The following is a 21315-nucleotide window of genomic DNA, read 5'->3' on the forward strand; positions in this document are numbered from 1 at the left end:
AGCCATTACCCCTGCTCTCTGCCTGTATCTGTTTGCTACTGAAGCTTCAGCCATTACCCTTGCTTTTGCCCTGCTTGTGTGTTATCCTGAACCTTGCTTCTGCCCAGCTTGTGTATATCCTGAACCCTTGCTTCTATCCAGCTTGAGTGTATATCCTGAACCCTGCTTCTGCCCAGCTTGTGTGTTTATCCTGTACCTTGCTTCTGCTTAGCCTGTATGTATACCCTGTATCCTCTTTCCTGCCAAGCTTGCGTGTAGGCCCTGAACTCTGCTTCTGTTAAGCTTGTAGGTATATCCTGTATCCTGCTTATGCTAAGCTTCCATGGATTAGTGTATGGGTGAACCCGGATCCAGTCAAGCTGTTCCAGTTTCCCGAATCCCGTGGGAGAAGCCTGTATCGTGTATCCTGTATCGTCTGCCAAGCTGTTCCTGAGTCCTCTCCGAGTTCCAGTCTCAGCCAAGCTGTTCCTGAGTCCGCTCCGAGTTCCAGTCTCAGCCAAGCTGTTCCTGAGTCCGTTCCGAGTGCCAGTTCCAGCCAAGCTGCTGAGTCTGCTCTGAGTGCCAGTTCCAGTCAGGCTGCTGAGTCCGCTCCGAGTGCCAGTTCCAGTCAAGCTGCTGAGTCCGCTCCGAGTGCCAGTCTCAGCCAAGATGTTGTCTCCAGTCCTGATGCCAATCCGGGTCCCAGCCCCGATTTGATTCCTGACTCCGGTCCGGGTCCCAGCCCCAATTTGATTCCTGACTCCAGTCTGGGTCCGACTCTTGATTCCAGTTCCAGTCAAGCTTTTGATGCCAGTCTGGTACCTGAACCCAGTTCCAGCTAGTCAAGATTCTGATTCCAGCCCGGGTTCGGCTCCTGATTCCAGTTCTAGTAAGTCAAGCTTCTGATGCCAATCTGGGTGCCAGTTCTGGGTCAGCTCCGGTTCTGAATTCCAGCTCCAGTGAAAATTCTGATTCCAGTCTGGGTCCCAATCCCAGTCCAACTGCTGATTTCAACTGGGGTGTTGGCCCTTGCCCTGTTCTTGCTACTAGGTTGATATGCCAGGAGGTCCAGGAAGTTGTGGATCCCCTCAGCAAAGGGCTCCTGTTGAGTAGGACTCCTCTAGCTGCATCCAAGACTCTGATCCAGCCTAGTGGCTGTCCGAAAAAGCTTCCTGGGTACAAGAGCCACTCATACCTTCAAGTTCCAGATTTGTTTGCTACTGCCAGTCCAGTGATCCATGTTTGGGTTTTGAAGCCCATCAGGAGGTTTCACCACAGTTACCCTTGGACACCTGAATCTCCCATGGGGATCGGGAAGGGGGCCTTGAGGGGGAGGTACTGTCATGTCTGTGGCCATGACCACTCTCAGGCTTACCTTATTTCTGGTGGTCAGCATCCGTGCTGGCCTCTGTCTGTTCCTGAGTTAGCTCTGTCTCTGTGTGCTGGCTGCTTCCAGCATGGCTCTGATTGCTTCACTATACTGCACCTGTGTGTATTAAGCTGCTGAGTCTGCTCCGAGTGCCAGTTCCAGTCAAGCTGCTGAGTCCGCTCCGAGTCCCACTTGCGTAACTGGGCATATGATGGAAGGACTTTGCAGATGGTAGGAGTCTGATCAGGAAAAACTCTTGTTCCCACCTCTACATCTGCCCTCAGTGTCACAAAAGAGGCTCCATTGCGAGAACAAATAACAATGGCACAGGGTGACAGGGATACCTCTGCTAGGTGCCTGCACCAAAGTAAAATATTCAGAGAGCCCACCAACACTGCCAACAGAGGGGAGATGTATTGAATTTCACAATTACTAGATTTTAAGCTTGCCTATGCTCTCCTTGTCATATGTTAACCCAGGAGTTGCTTTACTTGCTTATACTTCGGGGGACCATCCTCCTTGCGTCTTACATAGCTCCTGCAATATCTATTCTTCATGATTATGGCTGAGCTCCGCCATCCAAGCTGAGGCTTAACCACACATTGTTTTCTGCCTCAGGTCACCATAGCAAGCATGCCAGGGCCCCACTCTTTCTTGCGAGTTCCCTCCCCAGTTTAAAAGCCTGAGGGGTTCCATGATTTGCTTTGGTATCCCCCGCCTCTGTATAAGAGTTTGGACCATCATTATTTTCCGTGTGCATCCCTCACTGCAGAGGGCATCTTGCAATAAAGGTTACTGGTGCTGAATGACCCCCGTTTCCCTATTCTCCCTGGGTATCTCTTGCTATCCCTTGCTGTGACAATGTATATGCTGGGATGGGCGGGAGGGTTGCTGTTTGCCCATGTGCAGATTTAAAAATGGCACTGCTTTTTTTCCGATTCCTATTCTTCCTTTCTTTCCCTGCCCCTCCCCTTTTTTTCTATTGGCCTAATGTCTTCCCTACCTCTTTCCTTCCTTCCTCTGCCCCCTTCCTGATTGAAATCTTCTCCGCGCTGGCCCCCACTATTGTACAGGCCTGAGCCAATGTCGCAGCCTGCCTCTTAGCAGGAGTCTGAACTACCCAGGAAAAGGATTTAGGAATCATAATGGACGATGGACTAGATTCTGTATATGGCACCTGAAAAATTGACACCGAATATATTTCCACCTAGACGTATTCTGTAAACCACGCCTAGATTTAGGAGCGGTTTACAGAATATGCCTAGTGGGTTTGTAGAATATGCCTAGCGGCCATGCTTGCGTCTAACTCTAGGTGCGTCCATTTATTCCAAGTAAAACTTGGCATAAATACCGTTATCTAAGTTAGGCATGAAGCTGGTTTATTCTATAAACCTGCGCGTACACATTTAGAACGCCCACAGCCCACCCATTCCACATAGCCATGCCCCCTTTCTGGCAGCACGCATTATAATTTATGCGTACCACTTTACAGAATACGCCTAGCAAGTTGTGTACGTAAATTCTAACGCCAATTAGTGTCAATAAGTGCTTATTAAGTGGCAATTATTGTCGCTGATTGGCTTGTTAAACAATTAAAATGCATGCGAAAATCCAGGACCGGATTTGCATGCGCAATTTCAGTCGCACTATATAGAATCTGGGAGAATGTATGGGAAATCTCAGCTCAGGTAACAAAATAGGGTGGGCCACTGGGTCCATGGCCTGACCAATATTTGATACCCCTGTTAGTCCATTTTTAAAGGTAATAAATAGAAATAAAAGAATAACCCAGTTAATTCTTTTCCATCCTCACCATAAATGGATCTTTTATCACAACATTGCAGATGCTCGTGGATTTCCCATCTGGAATGTGTAAGGCATTTTTTTTTTGTCATAGTGTGGCAGACTGAAGGTCCATCAAGCCCAGTATCCTGTTTCCAACAGTGACCAATCCAGGTTACATGTACCTGGTAAAGATCCCAAAACAGTACATTTTATGCTGCTTATCCTAGAAATAAGCAGTGGATTCTCCCAAGTCCATCTTAATAATGGCTTATGGACTTTTCTTTCAGGAAGTTATCCAAACCTTTTTTAAACCCCGCTAATCTAACTGCTTTTACCACATTCTCTGGCAACAAATTCCAGAGGTTAATTCTGTGTGTCCTGAAACTATGTATCCCTTATCAGCATATGTAGGAAAGGGATGGGATTTTCAGTTGTTGCTTACTGGGTATTGCCCTGATCCTGGAGGATTCACAAGTGTTAAATGACTTGCCCAAGATTACAAGGAGCTGTGCTGGAATTTGAACCCTGGCTTTCCTGGTTCTCAATATGTTGCTCTAACCATTGATTCTTTCTCCACTCCATATGAAAGATTTTAGGGATGAAGGGGAGCACAACTGAAAATAGGTATTCAGATTGATAGTGGGGTATTATTGGAAGTTCAGGTAAATACACTAGTTAAGTGTTTTACATGAGGAAGTTGTCTGTCAAAGAATTTTCTTATCATGCGCATACCTAGATTGTGCAAAAACATTACGATTACAAACTGCAGAATACAGCTGTTCCTTTGATATTTGGACTTTCTAAGTGTGAGTTCATATTGCCTTATGTTGGGTTACAGTCAAGGCCAGAATTATCTTTAAACATTTTTATTTAAAATATTACATGGTTTGGTTCCAGATTTTTTTTACATCTCTTTTTTTGTTTTAATGTTGGTTCTGGGGTTAGAAGGCTTGGTATTTTCTCAATATTTGCTTTTCCCTCATTTAAGGGGAAAAAGTGTTTAAAAATATCTTTGAAAAATGACTGGCTTTCTCAACAGAAAGGGTCTGAAAGAACTTTGCTGCCTTGTTCTCAGTATCTCAGCAGTACTTGACATTTAGAAGGAAGGTTAAATCTTGTTTATTTTAAAAATTGTTTAACAAGAAGATATATTTTAGGTTGTGTTTGTATTTAGAGTTTATGTAATTCCCAGAGATTGTTCTGGCCTCTTGACTTCTGTAACCCACTTGGTACTATGAGGTTAAAGCAGGACCTAAGTTTGAAATGTGATGTAAGGAGACAATGGACAGAGACCTCAGCAGTACCATCCCTGAAAAAGAAATGCACTGCAAACGCTGCTGAACAGAGCTGGCTCTTACTGTGTCAGTTAAGAGACAGCAACACAAGAAAACACCAGACTCCATGTCAGCTTTACCGTAATGTGATCATTTTTCAGGAAAGTGGAATGCAGACTCAAACAGCAGAATCTTAGCATCAAGCCCAGCCCATCATCTCAGCCCACCCCATTGCTTCCTGCTTTGCTGCTCCTTGTCTATTATCTTCTCTTGAATCTTCTCTGGGAGCTCAGGGTCTGTAAAGTGATCTGAAACAAACAAAATCAGCAGTCTCTCAGTAAAGACCTTTTGAGCATCTTTTCGGCTTGGCCCATAGTGGATTCTGAAAACAATAGTAGAACCATTTTGCTTTGTGGGGAGAGGTAGATTCAGTTATAAATCTCTATTTCAACGTGTTCCACCACTTCCTGACGGTTACTAAAGTTCTTTAGACTGACCACTGAACCCTCAGCTAAGAGTCTAATGGGTCATTGTGAGGAGACTTCTCTCCAGATGAGGGCCAGGTTAAGGCAGCCCCAAAGTTATCGCACTCCATGCAGGTTGGCTGACCTTCTACAAAGGAATCGAAGGGAGGGCAGGGACAGAGTGAGGTAGAGGCTGAACATCTCACCTGCAGCAAACTCACAAATGTTCTGTGGTCTTTTCAGCAGGACTTCTCTAGCAATGAGAAAAACAAAGGTGGCAGTAATGAGAAACAGACTTCCTCTGGTACAGAGATTGGGGGGGAGGGGGGGGGAGTAGGGAATGTAGGGGGCTACCTGATGAAGCCGGTCAGCAGAAGCTCCACCTCGGGGTGAGACCTGAGATATTTTTCATTCTCTACGCGACTCTTTATCTGGAAGGAGGGAGAAAGGCTCAGTGTGAGAAATAGGTGCTGGCAGCTGTGGTGATAAATATGCAGACCCCCTCCCCCCTCCAGCCCCACACATGTAGCTCTATGCACCAATTCCTATCCCCTCCCCCAGCACCAGATCTTCAGCTCCTCTCTCTCAATCTCCACTTCTTTACCGCACTACCTGCAATTCTCCCTCTTTGCCTCCTCCCTCCCAACTCACTCTCAGTTTTGCTCTCAGTTTTGCACATCTGCTCCTTTCATCAGCTCCCCCCCCCTCCCAAGCTACAGGTACTCTCCATCTCTCCCTACAGACATTTTTTTCATCCAAGAGCCTGCAGGATCCCTTCACTCTCTTCCTCCCTCTCATCAGCTCCTTCAACCACTTCCTCCCTCAGGTACCTACAGCTCCCTAAGCCCTTCCCTTACTCCTCAAATCAGCACTTCCCTCCCCCCCCCTCTCTTCCCCCCGCTCACCTTCTCTCCTCCCCTCTGCTCCCCTCTCACCTGCTACTTCAATTCCTCCCTCATCTCACAACTGCTGCTCCACAGCCCCTCCCCTTCTCCATTCACACCCACTGCTCACTAGCCCCTCCCCTCTCACACCTGCTGCTCCCTCCTCCTCTCCCTATGACATCTGCTGCTCACCCCAGCCTCTCCCCTTCCTCTCTCTCACCTGCAGCTCTCTCAGTTTCTCCCCCTGATCCCGGTTCAGCGCCTCCCGGTCCGGTGCTTCCATGCTGGAGCTGCCGCTGCCCGTTGCCAGGGTAACCGAGACCCCGCCCCTTGCTGTAGGTAATAAAGAGAAATAAAAGAATAACCTAGTTAATTCTTTTCCATCCTCACCATAAATGGATCTTTTAATCACAACATTGCAGATTCTCGTGGGTTTCCCGTCTGGAATGTGTAAGGTTTTTTTTTGTTTTTTTTGCCAGCCCATCATCTCAGCCCACCCTATTGCTTCCTGCTTTGCTGCTCCTTGTGTATTATCTTCTCTTGAATCTTCTCTGGGAGCTCAGGGTCTGTAAAGTGATCTGAAACAAACAAAATCAGCAGTCTCTCAGTAAAGACCGTTTGAGCATGTTTTCGGCTTGGCCCATAGTAGATTAAGAAGGCCAGCGAGGAGCATGCCGAGCAGCCGCAGGTAACATGGCGGCTGCCACACGACGGCAGCTCCCCAGCACGAGCCCCCTCCCCCTCCCGGCTTCCCCCTGACGTGGCGGGACCCTGCCCGCCGCTGGTTGGGGGAGCCGGGGGGAGGAGGAGCTTCAGGGTCTCCATGCGCCGCTTAAACGGCTGCCGACAGGGCGGGGAGGTTTCTTTGTCGGCAGCGACCAGCGCAGGATTTTTGGGACGAGCGGCACAGGAATTTTTGGACCACGCGTTTTGTACGGTAAACTTTTCTTCCCTTGCTCGCGGCAGCCGATAGTATAGCGTTACCGCGTAGAGCGGTTGTGGCCGACCACTCGATCAGCTGATCACACGGCCGGCCTTTCCATTTTGGCCTCCCATTTTGATTTGGCCTACCTTTCCATTTTGGCCTCCCATTTTGATTTGGCCGGCCTTTCCATTTGAGTGCAGTTGTGGCCGGTCATTTGATCAGCTGTGTTTTCAGTGATTTTTAGTGCCAGCGCGGTTGCTGCAGTCGCAGACTTTCTCCGTAGTCAGCAATCGCGAACCAACGGTAACCAGACTCGCTTTCAGAGACTTTTGTGCCGGTCGCCTTATTTTGGCCTTTTTTCACTGTTGCCCAGCTTCGCCGTTTTTCCTTCGTGGCCGCCCATATTGGCCGTTTTTTTCTCATAGTCAGCCATTTTGTTTTCTTTCTTTGCTTTGCCGCGTACTGTTTTCGGCAGTGTACCCTTGCGGTTTTAATCATATCACAGTATGCCTCGCTGTGCACGGGTTTCACAGCCTACTTCCAGCCAGGCCGCAGCACTGCAACCACTACGCTCATCCTCGAGGCGGGCAAAGCGTCCCGAGAGGTACATTGACTCAGACTGTCCTCTGCTTTCAACTACTTCTGTACCATCAGCTGCAGATACCCGCTCTTGCTTGCCTGCTGTTCCTGTGCTTCCTGGCATCTTAGAAAACTGCATGCCTGATGCTACTTTGCCAGGGGACGATCAGGCCGACCCGCCGCACTCTCCTGTACAGCCTCGCCTGGCAAGTTTGACACCATTGGGATCCCCTGCGCACCCATGTGAGGACACCCATGTGAGAAGATCCAGTCCGGTTCTGCATCCTGCAGCCCGCCCTGTGTTGATTCACAGATCTTCGTCTCCAAACGGCCCAGCGTCCTATGGCCTAAGCGCCAAACGAAGCAGACGCAGGTCGTTCTCCAAAGACAGCAGATCCCCTCGCAGAGATCCACACGCCTGGGACGACAGACTGCATCACAGTCACAGAGCTCATCACAGTCACCACGCTAGCTCCCACACATCCAGGAGCAGCTCTGAGGGTCCCAGATCCAGCAGCCGTGGATCCCAGTCCTGTCGCAGGCCTCACATATCCCCGTCGTGCTGCAGACACCGTGCACACTGTACATCCCATGACCGCTGCAGAGACCCTAGGCAAGCCCAGCCTACGGCCACTACGGTGCTGCAGGAGCGGTCAGCCTCATCTCATCACAGCCCTGCACTCACAACCTCTCGGCTGGTAAGCCATGAGGTCCCACGTTCGCAACAGGGCCGCCCTACGGGACACAGCAACCTTTACTCCCAGGCGACGAAACAGCGAAAGAAAGGTAAGAAGCGCAAGCACTCCAGACGGTCTACCACATCTTCATCCTCTTCTTCCTCCTCTTCTTCCTCCTCACCATCCCCTACTAGAGACATGAATGCTATACCTTTCGCACCCGCGCCTACATTCACATACGGTGTTCCCACTGAGCGCTTATGGCAGAGAGTACCCAGGACCCTGCGGAAGAAGGTACTGCGGCGGCGGTACTTTGACATTTTCAAGCTGTCCGAAGGCAGACGTAGGCGACATGCCAAGAAATGAGTGAAGAAGGGTGACCTGCTCCCAGAGCACAATAGAGTGCTTCCAAGGAACCTTGCGTGCAGGGTTATCTCTATGCACGCATGATGAGCATTGTCTGCAGAAAACAGCCTCATCAACTTGACTCTATGCTCTGTTACCTGGAGACGGTGCTCAGCATCTATCGGGAGCACGAGGGATATGCCTGGTTAGTGTATGACGAGCATTTCAGGGACAAAATGGAGGCTAACCCTACTATGGCGTGGGACATGGATGACGGAGGATTATGGTTGCGGAATGTCCTCACGAGGCACAGCATCGCTACAGGATGCTCCGCCCCACACAGGGTGCCTCCCAGCAGCAAGAAAGGGAGGCCTGCCACGCTTTCCTGGGGAAGTGTGTTGGAGATACAACAAAGGAAGCTGCACCATCCAAGAGTGCAAGTTCAAGCACCTGTGCACCACATGCGGAGTTCCACACCCCCTCTCCCAGTGTCCTCGAAAGGCTGCCACACGACAAGCAGGACCCTCAAAACCTTGACCCATTCACCCTTGCACCTACTCCCATTTGCTTGGACGCTATGAAACCTTGGCTGATGCGATACCCTAAGCGACAGGCTGCGACATTACTCCTGCATGGTTTCCAAGATGGTTTCCTTATACCATTTCAGGGCGTCGTTCCGCCATGCTCTGAGCCTCCACTGCTGCGCTCCAGGTCCCACCTAACCATCGTTATCTCAGACAAACTCTCTGTCGAGCGATCGGCAGGCCGCGTTGCAGGCCCCTTCCTCCATCCCCCTTTCCCCAGAATGTTTGTCTCTCCCCTTACGGCCGTCTCCAAAAAGGAGCATGGCAAGTTCCGTCTCATACACAACCTTTCCTACCCCCCTGGTCACTCTGTCAACGACTCCATACCAGATGGCGCGACATCAGTCCAGAATATGTCTTTTGATTCTGCGCTGTCCTTGGTCCGGGCAATGGGGCAGAATGCGCTTATGGCCAAGGTAGATATTGAATCCGCCTTCCGCTTACTACCCGTGCACCCAGACTGTTTCCCGTTGCTGGGGTTTTGCCATGACGGCCACTTCTACTTTGACAAATGCATGCCCATGGGGCGTGCCGTCTCTTGCAATCTTTTTGAGGCGTTCAGCACATTCTTGTACTGGGTGGTGTCACAGCGGTCCATTGTACAAGCTATCGTGCACTACCTTGACGATTTCTTCTTTGCCGGGCCCCACCACTCCGGTGCCTGCAGAGATCTCATGGATGTCTTTTACACCGTTGCCCTGGACTTTGGAGTGCCCGTCGCCAGCAGCAAAACCACAGGGCCTAGCACTGTCATCACCTTCTTGGGAATCGAGATAGACTCGACAACACTAACCACCAAGCTCCCAGAGGATAAATTGCACGGCCTCTCACGGAAGATCCTTCACGCCCTGCGTTTGCCTAAGCTCACCCTTGACCAGATGCAATCGCTGATTGGCTCCCTCAACTTTGCCTGTAGGGTCATTCCAATGGGTAGGGTGTTTGTCCGCAGGCTCGCTGCCGCTACTGCCGGCATAGCGCACAAGCACCATCACTTGCGCATCACACTTCCCATCAAGCAGGATCTGCACATCTGGCTCCGCTTCCTGCAGGACTTCAACGGACGAGCCCTGATACAATCGGCTCCAATTTCCAGCGTCGATCTCTATCTCTATACAGACGCCGCCGGTTCCTCTGGATGCGGAGCCTATTTCAGCGGGGACTGGTTCGCCGTCCCTTGGCCACCGCACTGGACACGCTCTGGCCTCACCAAAAACAGCACCTTCCTTGAACTGTTTCCCATTGCCGCAGCAGTCCACGTTTAGGGTACTGAGCTTGCCAACAGAAGTGTTACCCTTTGGTCCGACAATGCAGCTGTGGTGGAGATCATAAACAAACAAATGGCGCGTTGCCCACACACTTCAGTTCTTCTCCGCCACTTTGTGCTCCGCTGCTTGCAACTTAATCTAACCACACAAGCAAAGCACGTACCCGGAGTGGATAACTGTATTGCTGATGCTCTCTCACGCTTTCAATTTTCCCTCTTTCGACAGCTAGCCCCCTCGGCGCACAAAGACCCAACCCCCGTCCCCGAGCACCTGTGGCAGCTGGTGACAGCACCATGCACTTACTCATCGGCAGCTCATTAGCCCCTTCCACTCTGCGGGCGTACCAGCGGGCATATCATCACATTTCCGAATACCTGTCAGTCATGGATGGACGATTGGAACGGTGCCTGAGCATCTCATTGCCCGTTATATCACGGATGCTTTCGAGCAGGGCGCTTCCAGCACATCAGTCACCTCATGCATTGCAGACTTCTCCTTTTTCGCCAAGTTCCGCAGATGGGGTAACCCATGCTCCAGCTTCCTGATCAAGACTTTGCTGAGAGGATGAGCGCGGTTCACTCCGACGCTCCCCGACACTCAGCAGCCGGTCACCCACGAACTACTGCACGGCCTATGGGTCGCCATGGACAGAGTGTGCAGGGACAGTTATGAGGCCGCCTTGTTCAGGGCAGCCTTCTCTTTGGCCTTCTTCGCCGCCCTGCGCATTGGCGAGCTCACTGTGCACTCCAAGACCAGACCAACGGGAGGACTACAGATGAGTAATATCTCGTTAGCACAGGATGTGGTCCACCTGCGCATTCCCAGGTCCAAGACGGATCAGACGGGCAAAGGGCACATCATTACCCTGCATGGCGTCCCAGGCTTGCACATTTGCCCGCTTGCCAACCTCAACACCTTCCTAAAGATTAGACCGCCACCTGCCCCACCCCTTTTGCTGCATCAGGACACCAGTCCTCTCACTCGATTTCAGTTTACGGCTGTCTTTCGACAAGCTCTCCTGGAAATGGGTCAGTGCCCCGACAACTACGGCACCCATTCTTTCCGAATAGAGGCGGCAACTACTGCCTTCCAGCAGGGTCTCTTCTCTCATGGCATCAAGCGGCTGGGCCGCTGGAGATCTGCCGCATACCAGACTTACATCAGGCCACTGCAATAGACTAACCATGCCTTCTCTAACCATTCCTTCTCTTACAGGTCTGCCGCGGCCAGGTACAGTGTGGATCATCGGTCATACGTACATCGCCAATGCTCGCAAGCGCTTAACGGCCCGGAGGCCAGGTCTACACCTTGGGTTAGATGCCAAGGGGGCGACGCTGACATGGATTGGCATCCCTGGCATCAGGTCTTGCCCAATGTCCGCCGGCTGCTGCTCACGGCACCTGAACCCGATGTCCTGCTTGTCCACCTGGGAGGCAACGACATTGGACACACCCCATGCCGCCACCTGATTGCCATGGCCAAGCAAGATCTCCTAGAACTCTCTGCTATCCTGGCAGGGACCACTATCCTCTGGTCGGATATCATACCGAGGTGGCAGACGTCCCCTTCCAGGTTGTGGTCCAGGGGTGTGACGAAGGTTAACCGACAGATTGGCATATGGGTGGAGCAGCTTGGCGGAGCAAAGATCTGGCACTATTGGGCTTACCCTCTCACTCCGGGGTACTTCAGCCCGGATTTTATCCATCTCTCGGAAGTTGCTGATTTCCTCCTCCTTAATGACTTCCAGGAGGCCCTTGAGAGACATTTCTGAAATGGGGGAAAAGGGGGGACCCAAGGACCCTGATTCTCAGGCCCCCCGGGTTGTTTCTGCCTCGCCTCACCCCACGCTTGGAACAAACTCCCTGAGCACATACGCCAGGCCCCCTCCCTACCCATCTTCAAATCATTGCTCAAAGCCCACCTCTTCAATGTCGCTTTCGGCACCTAATCACAACACCTTTACTCAGGAAATCTAGACTACCCCTACTTGACATTTCGTCCTTTAGATTGTAAGCTCTTCTGAGCAGGGACCGTCCTTAGTTATTAATTTGTACAGCGCTGTGTAACCCTAGTAGCGCTCTAGAAATATTAAGTAGTAGTAGTAGTAGTGGCGGAGGCACCCGAGCCGGGGAACTCTGGGATGTGCTGGAGCAACAGCCGAAAGGAAGATCGCCCGCTCCAGGCAAGGGACAGGAGCACGCACAGCTGGCAGACTAGTCACCTCGCTGGTTACACAGGGCAGGTGGGACGCTGGTCTGGGGGGTGGGCTGCCCCAAGCAGTTGGAAGCTCGGCCACGCTGGAGGCGGAGACAGGGCTGGTCGTAGTGTGGGCGGTGATGCTGGCGCTCTAGCTAGATAAGCATGGCTGAGGGTCGGAGCATCTGCAACGTCGATCCCAAGGCTCGGGTGCTTCCTAGGAATTGTTTAATGTGTTTAAATAAAGCTGTGGCCATTTATTCCCAAAACCTGTTTCATGCTTGGTCTGTGAGTGCGTGAGGGATGAAGGCGAGGGCTGGAGCGAGAGGGTGTGCAGCCTGCCTATGTTACTGAAAACAATAGTAGAACCATTTGCTTTGTGGGGAGAGGTAGATTCAGTTATAAATCTCTATTTCAACGTGTTCCACCACTTCCTGATGGTTACTAAAGTTCTTTAGACTGACCACTGAACCCTCAGCTAAGAGTCTAATGGGTCATTGTGAGGAGACTTCTCTCCAGATGAGGGCCAGGTTAAGGCAGCCCCAAAGTTATCGCACTCCATGCAGGTTGGCTGACCTTCTACAAAGGAATCGGAGGGAGGGCAGGGACAGAGTGAGGTGGAGGCTGAACATCTCACCTGCAGCAAACTCACAAATGTTCTGTGGTCTTTTCAGCAGGACTTCTCTAGCAACAAGAAAAACCAAGGTGGCAGTAGTGAGAAACAGACTTCCTCTGGTACAGAGGTTGGGGGGGGGGGGGGGGAGGGAATGCAGGGGGCTACCTGATGAAGCCGGTAAGCAGAAGCTCCACCTCGGGGTGAGACCTGAGATATTTTTCATTCTCTACGCGACTCTTTATTTATTTATTTGTAGCATTTGTATCCCACATTTTCCCAACAATTTGCAGTCTCAATGTGGCTTACATTTGCTGTAATGGGCGTTGCCATTTCCGGGTAACAGAATTACAAATGGTAATGTGTTAAGTTGCATACATACATGGTAACATACATGTAACATAACATACGTGAACAGATCATGATATAGATATATATATGTTAAGGAAGAATAAATTATGGTAATACATGAAAGTTCCTGAGTAAGAAATTGGAAGAATAAATTATAGTAATACATGAACGTTCCTGAGTACGAAATTCGGTTGTATCATTCTTTAGGTCATCGACTATGGAGAGACCATATTCGACATAGAGATTGAAGTGGTTATGCTTATTCATTAGTGATAAGGAGGTTGATCAGTCAAGTGATAAGATTTCAATTATGTCTATGTCGTGTAAAGTCTTATTTTTTGGTGTTTAAGATGGGTGTTTATGGTATGCCTTCTTGAACAGATCTGTTTTCAGTAGCCTTCGGAAGATAGGTCTTGCGTTATTTTTATGGCCTTCGGTAGTGCGTTCCATAGCTGCGTGCAGATGTATGAGAAACTGGTCGCGTATGTGGATTTATATTTTAGTAATTTGAAGTTAGGGTTATGGAGATTGAGGAATGTGCGTGCTGATCTCTTTGCATTCCTGGTAGGCAAGTCTATAAGGTCTGACATATAGGTCGGGGCTTCCCCGTGAACGATTTTGTGGACCAGGGAAGGAGGGAGAAAGGCTCAGTGTGAGAAATAGGTGCTGGCAGCTGTGGTGATAAATATGCAGACCCCCTCCCCCCTCCAGCCCCACACATGTAGCTCTATGCACCAATTCCTATCCCCTCCTCCAGGCCCAGATCTTCAGCTCCTCTCCCTTAATCTCCACTTCTTTACCGCACTACCTGCAGTTCTCCCTCTTTGCCTCCTCCCTCCCAACTCACTCTCAGTTTTGCACATCTGCTCCTTTTCATCAGCCCCCCCCCCCCCCCCCCCACCACGCTACAGGTACTCTCCATCTCTGCCTACAGACATTCTTTCATCCAAGAGCCTGCAGGATCCCTTTACCTTCTTCCTCCCTCCCACCAGCTCCTTCAACCACTTTCCCCCCTCAGGTACCTACAGCTCCCTAAGCCCTTCCCTTACTCCTCAAACCAGCAGCTCCCTTCCCCCCCCTCTTCCCCCTGCTCCCCCCCTCTGCTCCCCCTCTCACCTGCTACTTCAATTCCTCCCCCCTCTCACAACTGCTGCTCCACAGCCCCTCCCCTTCTCCATTCACACCCACTGCTCACTAGCCCCTCCCCTCTCACACCTGCTGCTCCCTCCTCCTCTCCCTATGACATCTGCTGCTCACCCCAGCCCCTCCCCTCCTCTCTCTCACCTGCAGCTCCCTCAGTTTCTCCTCCTGATCCCAGTTCAGCGCTTCCTGGTCCGGTGCTTCCATGCCGGAGCTGCCGCTGCCCGTTGCCAGGGTAACCGAGACCCCGCCCCTCGCTGTAGAAGGTGCGCTGGGAGGGAGGCGGTGACTCATGTGCGTGACGGCTGCGTGCAGCAGGGGTGGAGAGTCGCCGCTCGCGCTGGGACACATGTGATGAGAGAGGCGGGGCTTGGCTTCAGAGCTGCTGCTGCTACTGCTGCTGCTTTTGCTGATCCTTTGCTGCTACAGCTTCGGCGGTGCTGCTGAGGCTCTCACGCGCTGCACACCCAGGCCAGGCCCGGGTTTCTTCCTCGTGTCTTTTCCTGGCCTAGATCCAGATCTGAAATGTTGTCTTGGTCCAAAGCGGACGATCCACGCTTGCTTCTTCCCTCACCCCGCAGGCCTTTGCCTGGATGGACGGACTGAAGGCTTAGGCTGCTCCTCCGAGCAGTGACATGAGGCCCGGGGGCCACACTTTAATACTGGGCACATCACAAAGCCCAACCTCCCGAGTCATCCTCCACTGCCCCCTCCTCCATCAGCCTCCTCGCTGCCCTGTCTCTAAAAATCCTAGATGGAAAGTGGCATAGGAGACCCTGCTGGATCATATCCCTGTCTTCTCTTATCCATAATTCTTCAGGAGAACATAAGAACCATATAAACAATGCATGCAACTGCTTAATAATCAAACCTAAAGCCATGAAAAACACGGGTTCTTAACCCAGCATGGCAGCTTTTCAGAGTATCCACAAAGAATATGCATGAACTTAACTTCCATGCACCACCTCCACTGTACGCAAATCTCTTGCATGCATATTCATTCATTGTGGCTGTCCTAAAAACCTGACAGTGTCCCAAGAACTAGATTAAAAACTCAACCCACCTCCAGACCATCAGACCCTGAACTGAGCACTGAGTTGTTCGGGGTGGCCTAGTGGTTAGAGTGGTGGACTTTGGTCTTGGAGAACTGGGTTCAATTCCTACTGCAGGCACAGGCCTTAGCCCTCCATTGCCCCAGGGTACAAATGTAAATAAAATAAATCCAGGGATAGGAGGCACTTGGGCCCATTCCTGGTTTTATATTTATGATCTGAATGTAATATGGTTAAAAACAAAATACAAAAGTTACCTTTTTCTTTTGAAGTGCTGGAGGGGTCCTCAGGGCTGCAGAAATGGGATATTTTTGGGGGCAGAAGTTGTTTATGATGATGACCTGCCCTGCTGGCTGGCTGGCTTTAAGTGAAGTAGAGACAGAGAGCATTACTGGGTAATGGCAAGTTTTGCACATGCTCAGTAAAACTCTGAAGCTCTGAGTAGTCCTGAAATCGGGGCCTGGACAGGGCCTTAGTGAGGATTAATTAATTAAATTATTTTTGGTTAGTAAGGGCATTTGGAGGTCCTGTTTGGATGAACTATGGGGATCTGACCAAAAGTGATATTGTTTTTAAATTGTTTTAGGGAGATACGCAGTTTTAGGGGGCTGCGCATCTTTGGGGGGGTGTTTTGGAATTTTAATGGTGGAATAGGATGGAGGGGGATTTTAGGGAAATTATTAGATGGTGATCAGAGAATTTTATGAATTATTTTATGGGTTTTTTGGGGGGGAAAACGTGGTGCGGTTGGTGGAATATGTATTTTTAAATTCTAAAGTTATCAGGGTTCTGGGAGAGATGTGCTACACCTGCTCAGCGAGCGGGAGGGGTGTGACATATACGGGTATCAAAATATTTAGAAAATGTGATTTTTCCATTAAAGTCTATGGGACTTGTGGTTTTAAAATGGAGCTGCTGACACCAGGAAAATTCAGGTTCCATATTCTCAGCACAAACTGTAATGTAACTTAAGTGCTGGAGAGTTGATTGGCTCAGGGACAGATGATGTCATCAGATTCTGGTTACCTGGACTACGGCTTGGGGTGAGCAGGGGGAAGGATAGGAAAACGAGAACTGACAGGGAGGTTTTTCTATGTTGGGACTCAGGAAAAAAGTTTTACTTTTGTAGAGTCAGCTGATAACACAGAGGCAGTACGGGTAGGGGCAGGGACTTTAAAGGGGACTCTTCAATACTCCAGAAAAAGGGGGTTTAACTGTAATTGGGGAAAGCCAGGGTGATCCAGAAGTTTTCGATCAACAATTGTTGGAATTTAGAGAGAGCACCTTGAAGGTGATGAGCTGGAAAATTCAAGCTACCAGTGAGTTATTATTACAAAGGGGGGAAAGTTATAACCGAGTAGTGACACTGGAGGAATACGTTTTAGAGCATAGCACATGATTCTTGAACAGAGGAGAATTGTCAAGTGAAGAAGCTGGACCTGGGTTTGGGGTTTGTTAGCCAGCATTAGTTTTAGAACTCCTGTATCAGGGTCATAATAGTGTTTAGGTTTCCCTGTTCCTGTGCATCAACTGTAGCAAAGCAGGTTCGTGGGAGTTCCAGCAGTAATTCTGAGTGGCAGTTGCTGATTATTCCAGAGTGGCTGTGTTTCCCTGTGGCAGCAGTGTTTCCTGAGATCCAGTCTCCTGCAGCAAGAGGTTACCTGATCAAAACGGGAAGGAGAGGATAAGTTATTCACTTTTATGAATTTTTGAATAATTTGCCAGAACTATTTTTTTGTATTTTGTGTGCACACATAATTTTAGTTTTGAACAGTTGAAACAGTAAAGGAAATTTTAAGTAAGTGGTTTTTTTCACAGTATAAAGGTTCAACATGTACCTGAGTGCAGAAAGTTCTAGAAGTTCCTGAAGGCTCCGGATGTATCTGTTGTTGTTTCGCTGTACCTGTGGAAAAAGAAAAACATTTTTTTAAAGAAAATTTGCTTTTAAGGTTTAAAATAGGAGAAAAAGTTCTGGACTGGTAAAGTACTTATCTAATGTTATGCTGAGGTTTGAGTTTTACTGGGTTCTGGTCTCTAAACAATTTCTGAACTTGGTTTTCAGGAATCTTTGAACTTGGGTCCATGAAATCCGGAAAACCCTAAGAAGTGGGTAATTTCTTTGTTAATGCACAAATTAATGCTATGTACGCTTGTGTTCATTTCAGTATAAGCATTTGAACTTAACTCTCCACACTGTGGAAAAGAATTGCTCTGTAAAGTTCTTAAGGCTGAAAGGTTTAAACAGAAAAAGAATTTATTTTGAGCTGTTTATGTTATTCTAAAGTAAATGTGATTGTTAAACAAATGTGAGTTGCAGAATAAACAAAACATATTTGCTTGATAAAAGTAGCGATATACATTTCTTTGCCAGCGTGAAAGGGGTTCCTCACACTCTGAATTAACATCAACTCTGTTAATAAAAATTATTTTATTTTAGTACTTTTTATTTTTTGGGGTTAATAGAAAAACAGTAGCGCTGGGTGGATGTGTGCTCCGCTTCAGGGGAAACATCTTACCCCGGTGCCGTGACCAATAGCAGATTCTGTTATTGTAGCGAAGCGGGGCAGCGCTGAAACCTAGGGGGCGCTACATGAAGAACATGTAGAACATCCTTAGAAAAATGATTCACAGGATTTCACATTTTTTTTATTTTGCTTTTAGCAACCAAGTTCAGACTGGATTGTAATAAAGATAAAAGATATATATACATTGTCAAAATGAGATTACATATTGAATGTATCATTTTGTCACTGACAGCTAAAACCTCACAGGCATTTGCAGAAATCAGAACCGCTGGAGGACCCTTTACAATATATTTCACTGGAGTCCATAATGCCTGTGACCCCAGAAAAGTGTTATCATACTGGCAGAATCCCAGGACCCCACTGCTCCAGACAGAAATGCCAAAAGAGATTTAACACAGCTCATAGAGGAAGGCACTACTGAGAGACTCCTCTGTTTCTATAACCAGAATTTAATCACTTCCCTTCATCCCCCAAACCCAGGGAAGGGATTTGGCATTTAACTCACATGTTTATTTTTCAGTTGTGGCTCAAGGTGGGTGAGTGGTGCAGTAGGTATTTCTCTGTCTCCAGAGGGCTCACAATATAAGTTTAAACCTGAGGCAGTGGAGGGTTAAGTGACTTGCCCAAGATCACAAGAAGCCACAGTGTGATTTGAACCCAGCTTCTCTGGTGCTCAGCCCCCTGCTGTAATCATTAGATTCCTCCACATTTAATAGCCTCCCCTTATCTACTGAACCCCATAAATAAAGAGACTGTGCTGAACAGACAGAAGCACCTCCCCCCCCCCCCCCCCCCATTTAGTATAGGTATTCGCAGTCACCACACCAGCTTTCAAAGGAAGCCGTTTACAATATTTTGGAGAATAAATTATGTGGCCCCAATACACAAGAGACATGAAAACCTCAAAAGGGTCACTTGCAGGGAATAGAAGTGCCTCTTAACCAAATTGAAGATCTGATGTTCAAAGAGAAGGCAGCATCAAAATGATGCTCCTAAGATTTTCATTGAGTCAACGAATGAGGTTGAAGAGCCCATAAGGACAGGGGGAAAATCTCACAGGGTATTTTTTGTTTTCCATAAATGGAAAAGATTTCATAGGGCAAATAAAAAAAGAAGTATAAGAGTAATTATAAAGGAAAATAAATCCCAAAAATCCACCAGTGGGAGAAGCAGACTGACAAAAACTAGAAATTACATCAGCTCGTATGAACAAAGACTGCATCAACCTGCTATGACATGGATCACAGAGCAATGCTGTAGGAAGAGTGGCTGGTGTACGTAACGGGTAATTCTATATACTGCACCAAAAGTTAGGTGTCAATTAATCACTTAATTGACACTCAAATGGAAATTAACAGTAGTTAAGTGCCAAAATGGGGAGAAAGTGGTAGTTAGGCAGCTATCGTGCACTTAGGGGCCCTTTTACAAAGCAGCGGTAAGCCCATTGCGGGCTTGCCATGTGGCAATCTGGAACTACTGCTGGCCCAACACGGGCGCCGGCGGTAGTTCCACCCCCATCGTGCACCATTTCTGCAGCAGTTACCCGGCAGAAATTGGGCAGCACCGTGGGCTGCCCAGTTACTGTCGGGTTAGTACGGGAGCCCTTACTGCCACCTCAGTGGTGGCAGTAAGTGCTCCCCCTCCCCACATGGCTACATGGTAAGTGCAGTCTTACTGCATGGCGTTTCTTTTTTTGTCTTCTTTACCTGCCGTGGTAAAAAGGGCTTCAGCACTTAGCAAATCAGCTGCTGCCACTAGTACAGGGCCCCTTTTACCACAGCTTAGTAAAAGGGCCCCTTAGGTACTATTCTAGAACTGGGCGACCAAGTGATTTAATATGTAACTTCTAAGAGGATGTTCATGTGGGAGGGACACATTTCAGCATGTGCTTTATCGAGTACTGTCAGGCGCCTAACTGCTGCATTTAGGTGCTCACGTTTACATATGCCATAGAGCAGGCGTAAATAGTGGCATTTAACTTTAGGAGCCTAATTGCTGATTTATGCTAATCCTACATAATAATTCTTACCTCCAATGTTCTGAACGCTGCCTGGGACCATGGCTCTCTAGGAGGTGGTGAGCATCTGTCAGTAGATCAGAGTGACGTCATGTAGGATGTCTATCTGGCCCGCCCTCGCGTCAAAACGGATGATGTTGAGGGCAGGTAATCTCTCCTACTCCTCCCCCTGCCTGAATAACGCTGGCGCAGACGCGAATACAACTTCGGATGACAGAACAGGTACGCGACGGCGTCGGGGGAGGTTTTCCTGTGGGAAGGGGAGGGGGTCGACAGGGTCGCGGAAGGGGGGGTTGAAATCGGAGGGAGGGGGAGTCTGGAAATCGGTGGCAGGGGCATGAGGGGGCCTTGAACTGGGAGGGAGAGAGGGGGGTCTGGAACTCAGAAGGCAGGGAGGGGGGGTTGGAACTCAGAAGGAAGGGAGGGGTGTGTGGAACTCAGAAGGGAAGGAAAGGAGGGAAGGAACGGAGGGAGGGGGGGGTCTGGAACTCTGAAGGAAGGGAGGGAGGGGGTCTGCAACTCGGAAGCAAGGGAGGGCAGTCTGGAACAAGGGAGGGTGGTGGTGGTGGTGGGGAATTACCTTGCTAGCGCCTGTTTCATTGCCTACTGAAATGGGCCTTTTTTACTAGTATTCTATAACACATTAGCCCCTGGATTCTATAAACGCTAACTAAAGTTGCACATGCAAATCAATACACATAGCCGATTTGCAAGCGCAACTTATTTCCTTAACAAGCTAATCAGCACTAATAATTGGCCACTGACAAACAATTATCGGCACTAATTAGAATTTCTGTCAGCCGCTTTCTAAGCATATTCTGTAAAGTGGTGCACACAAATTCTAATACACAGATCTCAAAAGGGGGTGTGGCCATGGGAGGGGCATGAGCAGATCTACTCACACTACTATACAATATGCCTGATCTGTGCCTAAATAAGGTGTGGGCATTTACACCAGGGACAGCTGCTATGTGTATTCTATGAACCGTGTCTAACTTTAGGCGAGGTTTATAGAATAGCGCTAAGTGCATTTATCTCGGCATCGATTTCTTAGGCGCTATATATTGAATCTAGTCCTAGAAGTACACGTTTGCTGTTAGAGAACACTAACTTAGTGCCTAGATTTTGGATGCCTAACTTTTAGCGCCCTTCAGAGGATTGCCCCCTAAATATTTGTAACTACAAAGTAGGCATGATTTCTGCCACTTATACTAGTATTTTATAAATACAAGTAGACTAAAATAATGTCTAAGTATATGATGACTTGCCCTCTTAAACCAGGCCTGTTATT

General features: G+C 48.9%; 1 protein-coding gene across 1 annotated transcript; it reads right to left on the minus strand.

Moving 5' to 3' along the window:
* Positions 1-4537: 4537 nt before the first annotated feature.
* Positions 4538-15849, minus strand: RIIAD1 (regulatory subunit of type II PKA R-subunit domain containing 1). The gene is made up of 5 exons (XM_030199590.1): positions 15740-15849; positions 5976-6088; positions 5226-5302; positions 5078-5124; positions 4538-4715 (listed from the first exon to the last, which is right to left on the minus strand). The coding sequence occupies exons 2-5, from the start codon at positions 6036-6038 to the stop codon at positions 4621-4623; spliced, it is 282 nt and encodes a 93-aa protein (XP_030055450.1). The 5' UTR covers positions 6039-6088; positions 15740-15849; the 3' UTR covers positions 4538-4620.
* Between the last annotated feature and the right edge of the window lie 5466 nt (positions 15850-21315).

The sequence above is a fragment of the Microcaecilia unicolor genome, chromosome 4 (assembly GCF_901765095.1).
Source record: "Microcaecilia unicolor chromosome 4, aMicUni1.1, whole genome shotgun sequence".
NCBI lineage: Eukaryota > Metazoa > Chordata > Amphibia > Gymnophiona > Siphonopidae > Microcaecilia > Microcaecilia unicolor.

Excerpts from the sequence above, each read along its gene's own strand:
- RIIAD1 (XM_030199590.1), bottom strand. The coding sequence starts at position 6,038 with ATGGAAGCACCGGACCGGGAGGCGCTGAACCGGGATCAGGGGGAGAAA. Across the intron at positions 5,303-5,975 it reads AGAAACTGAGAGAGCTGCAG|ATAAAGAGTCGCGTAGAGAA; the intron begins GTGAGAGAGAGG and ends CCCTCCTTCCAG. Across the intron at positions 5,125-5,225 it reads CTGCTGACCGGCTTCATCAG|AGAAGTCCTGCTGAAAAGAC; the intron begins GTAGCCCCCTAC and ends TCTCATTGCTAG.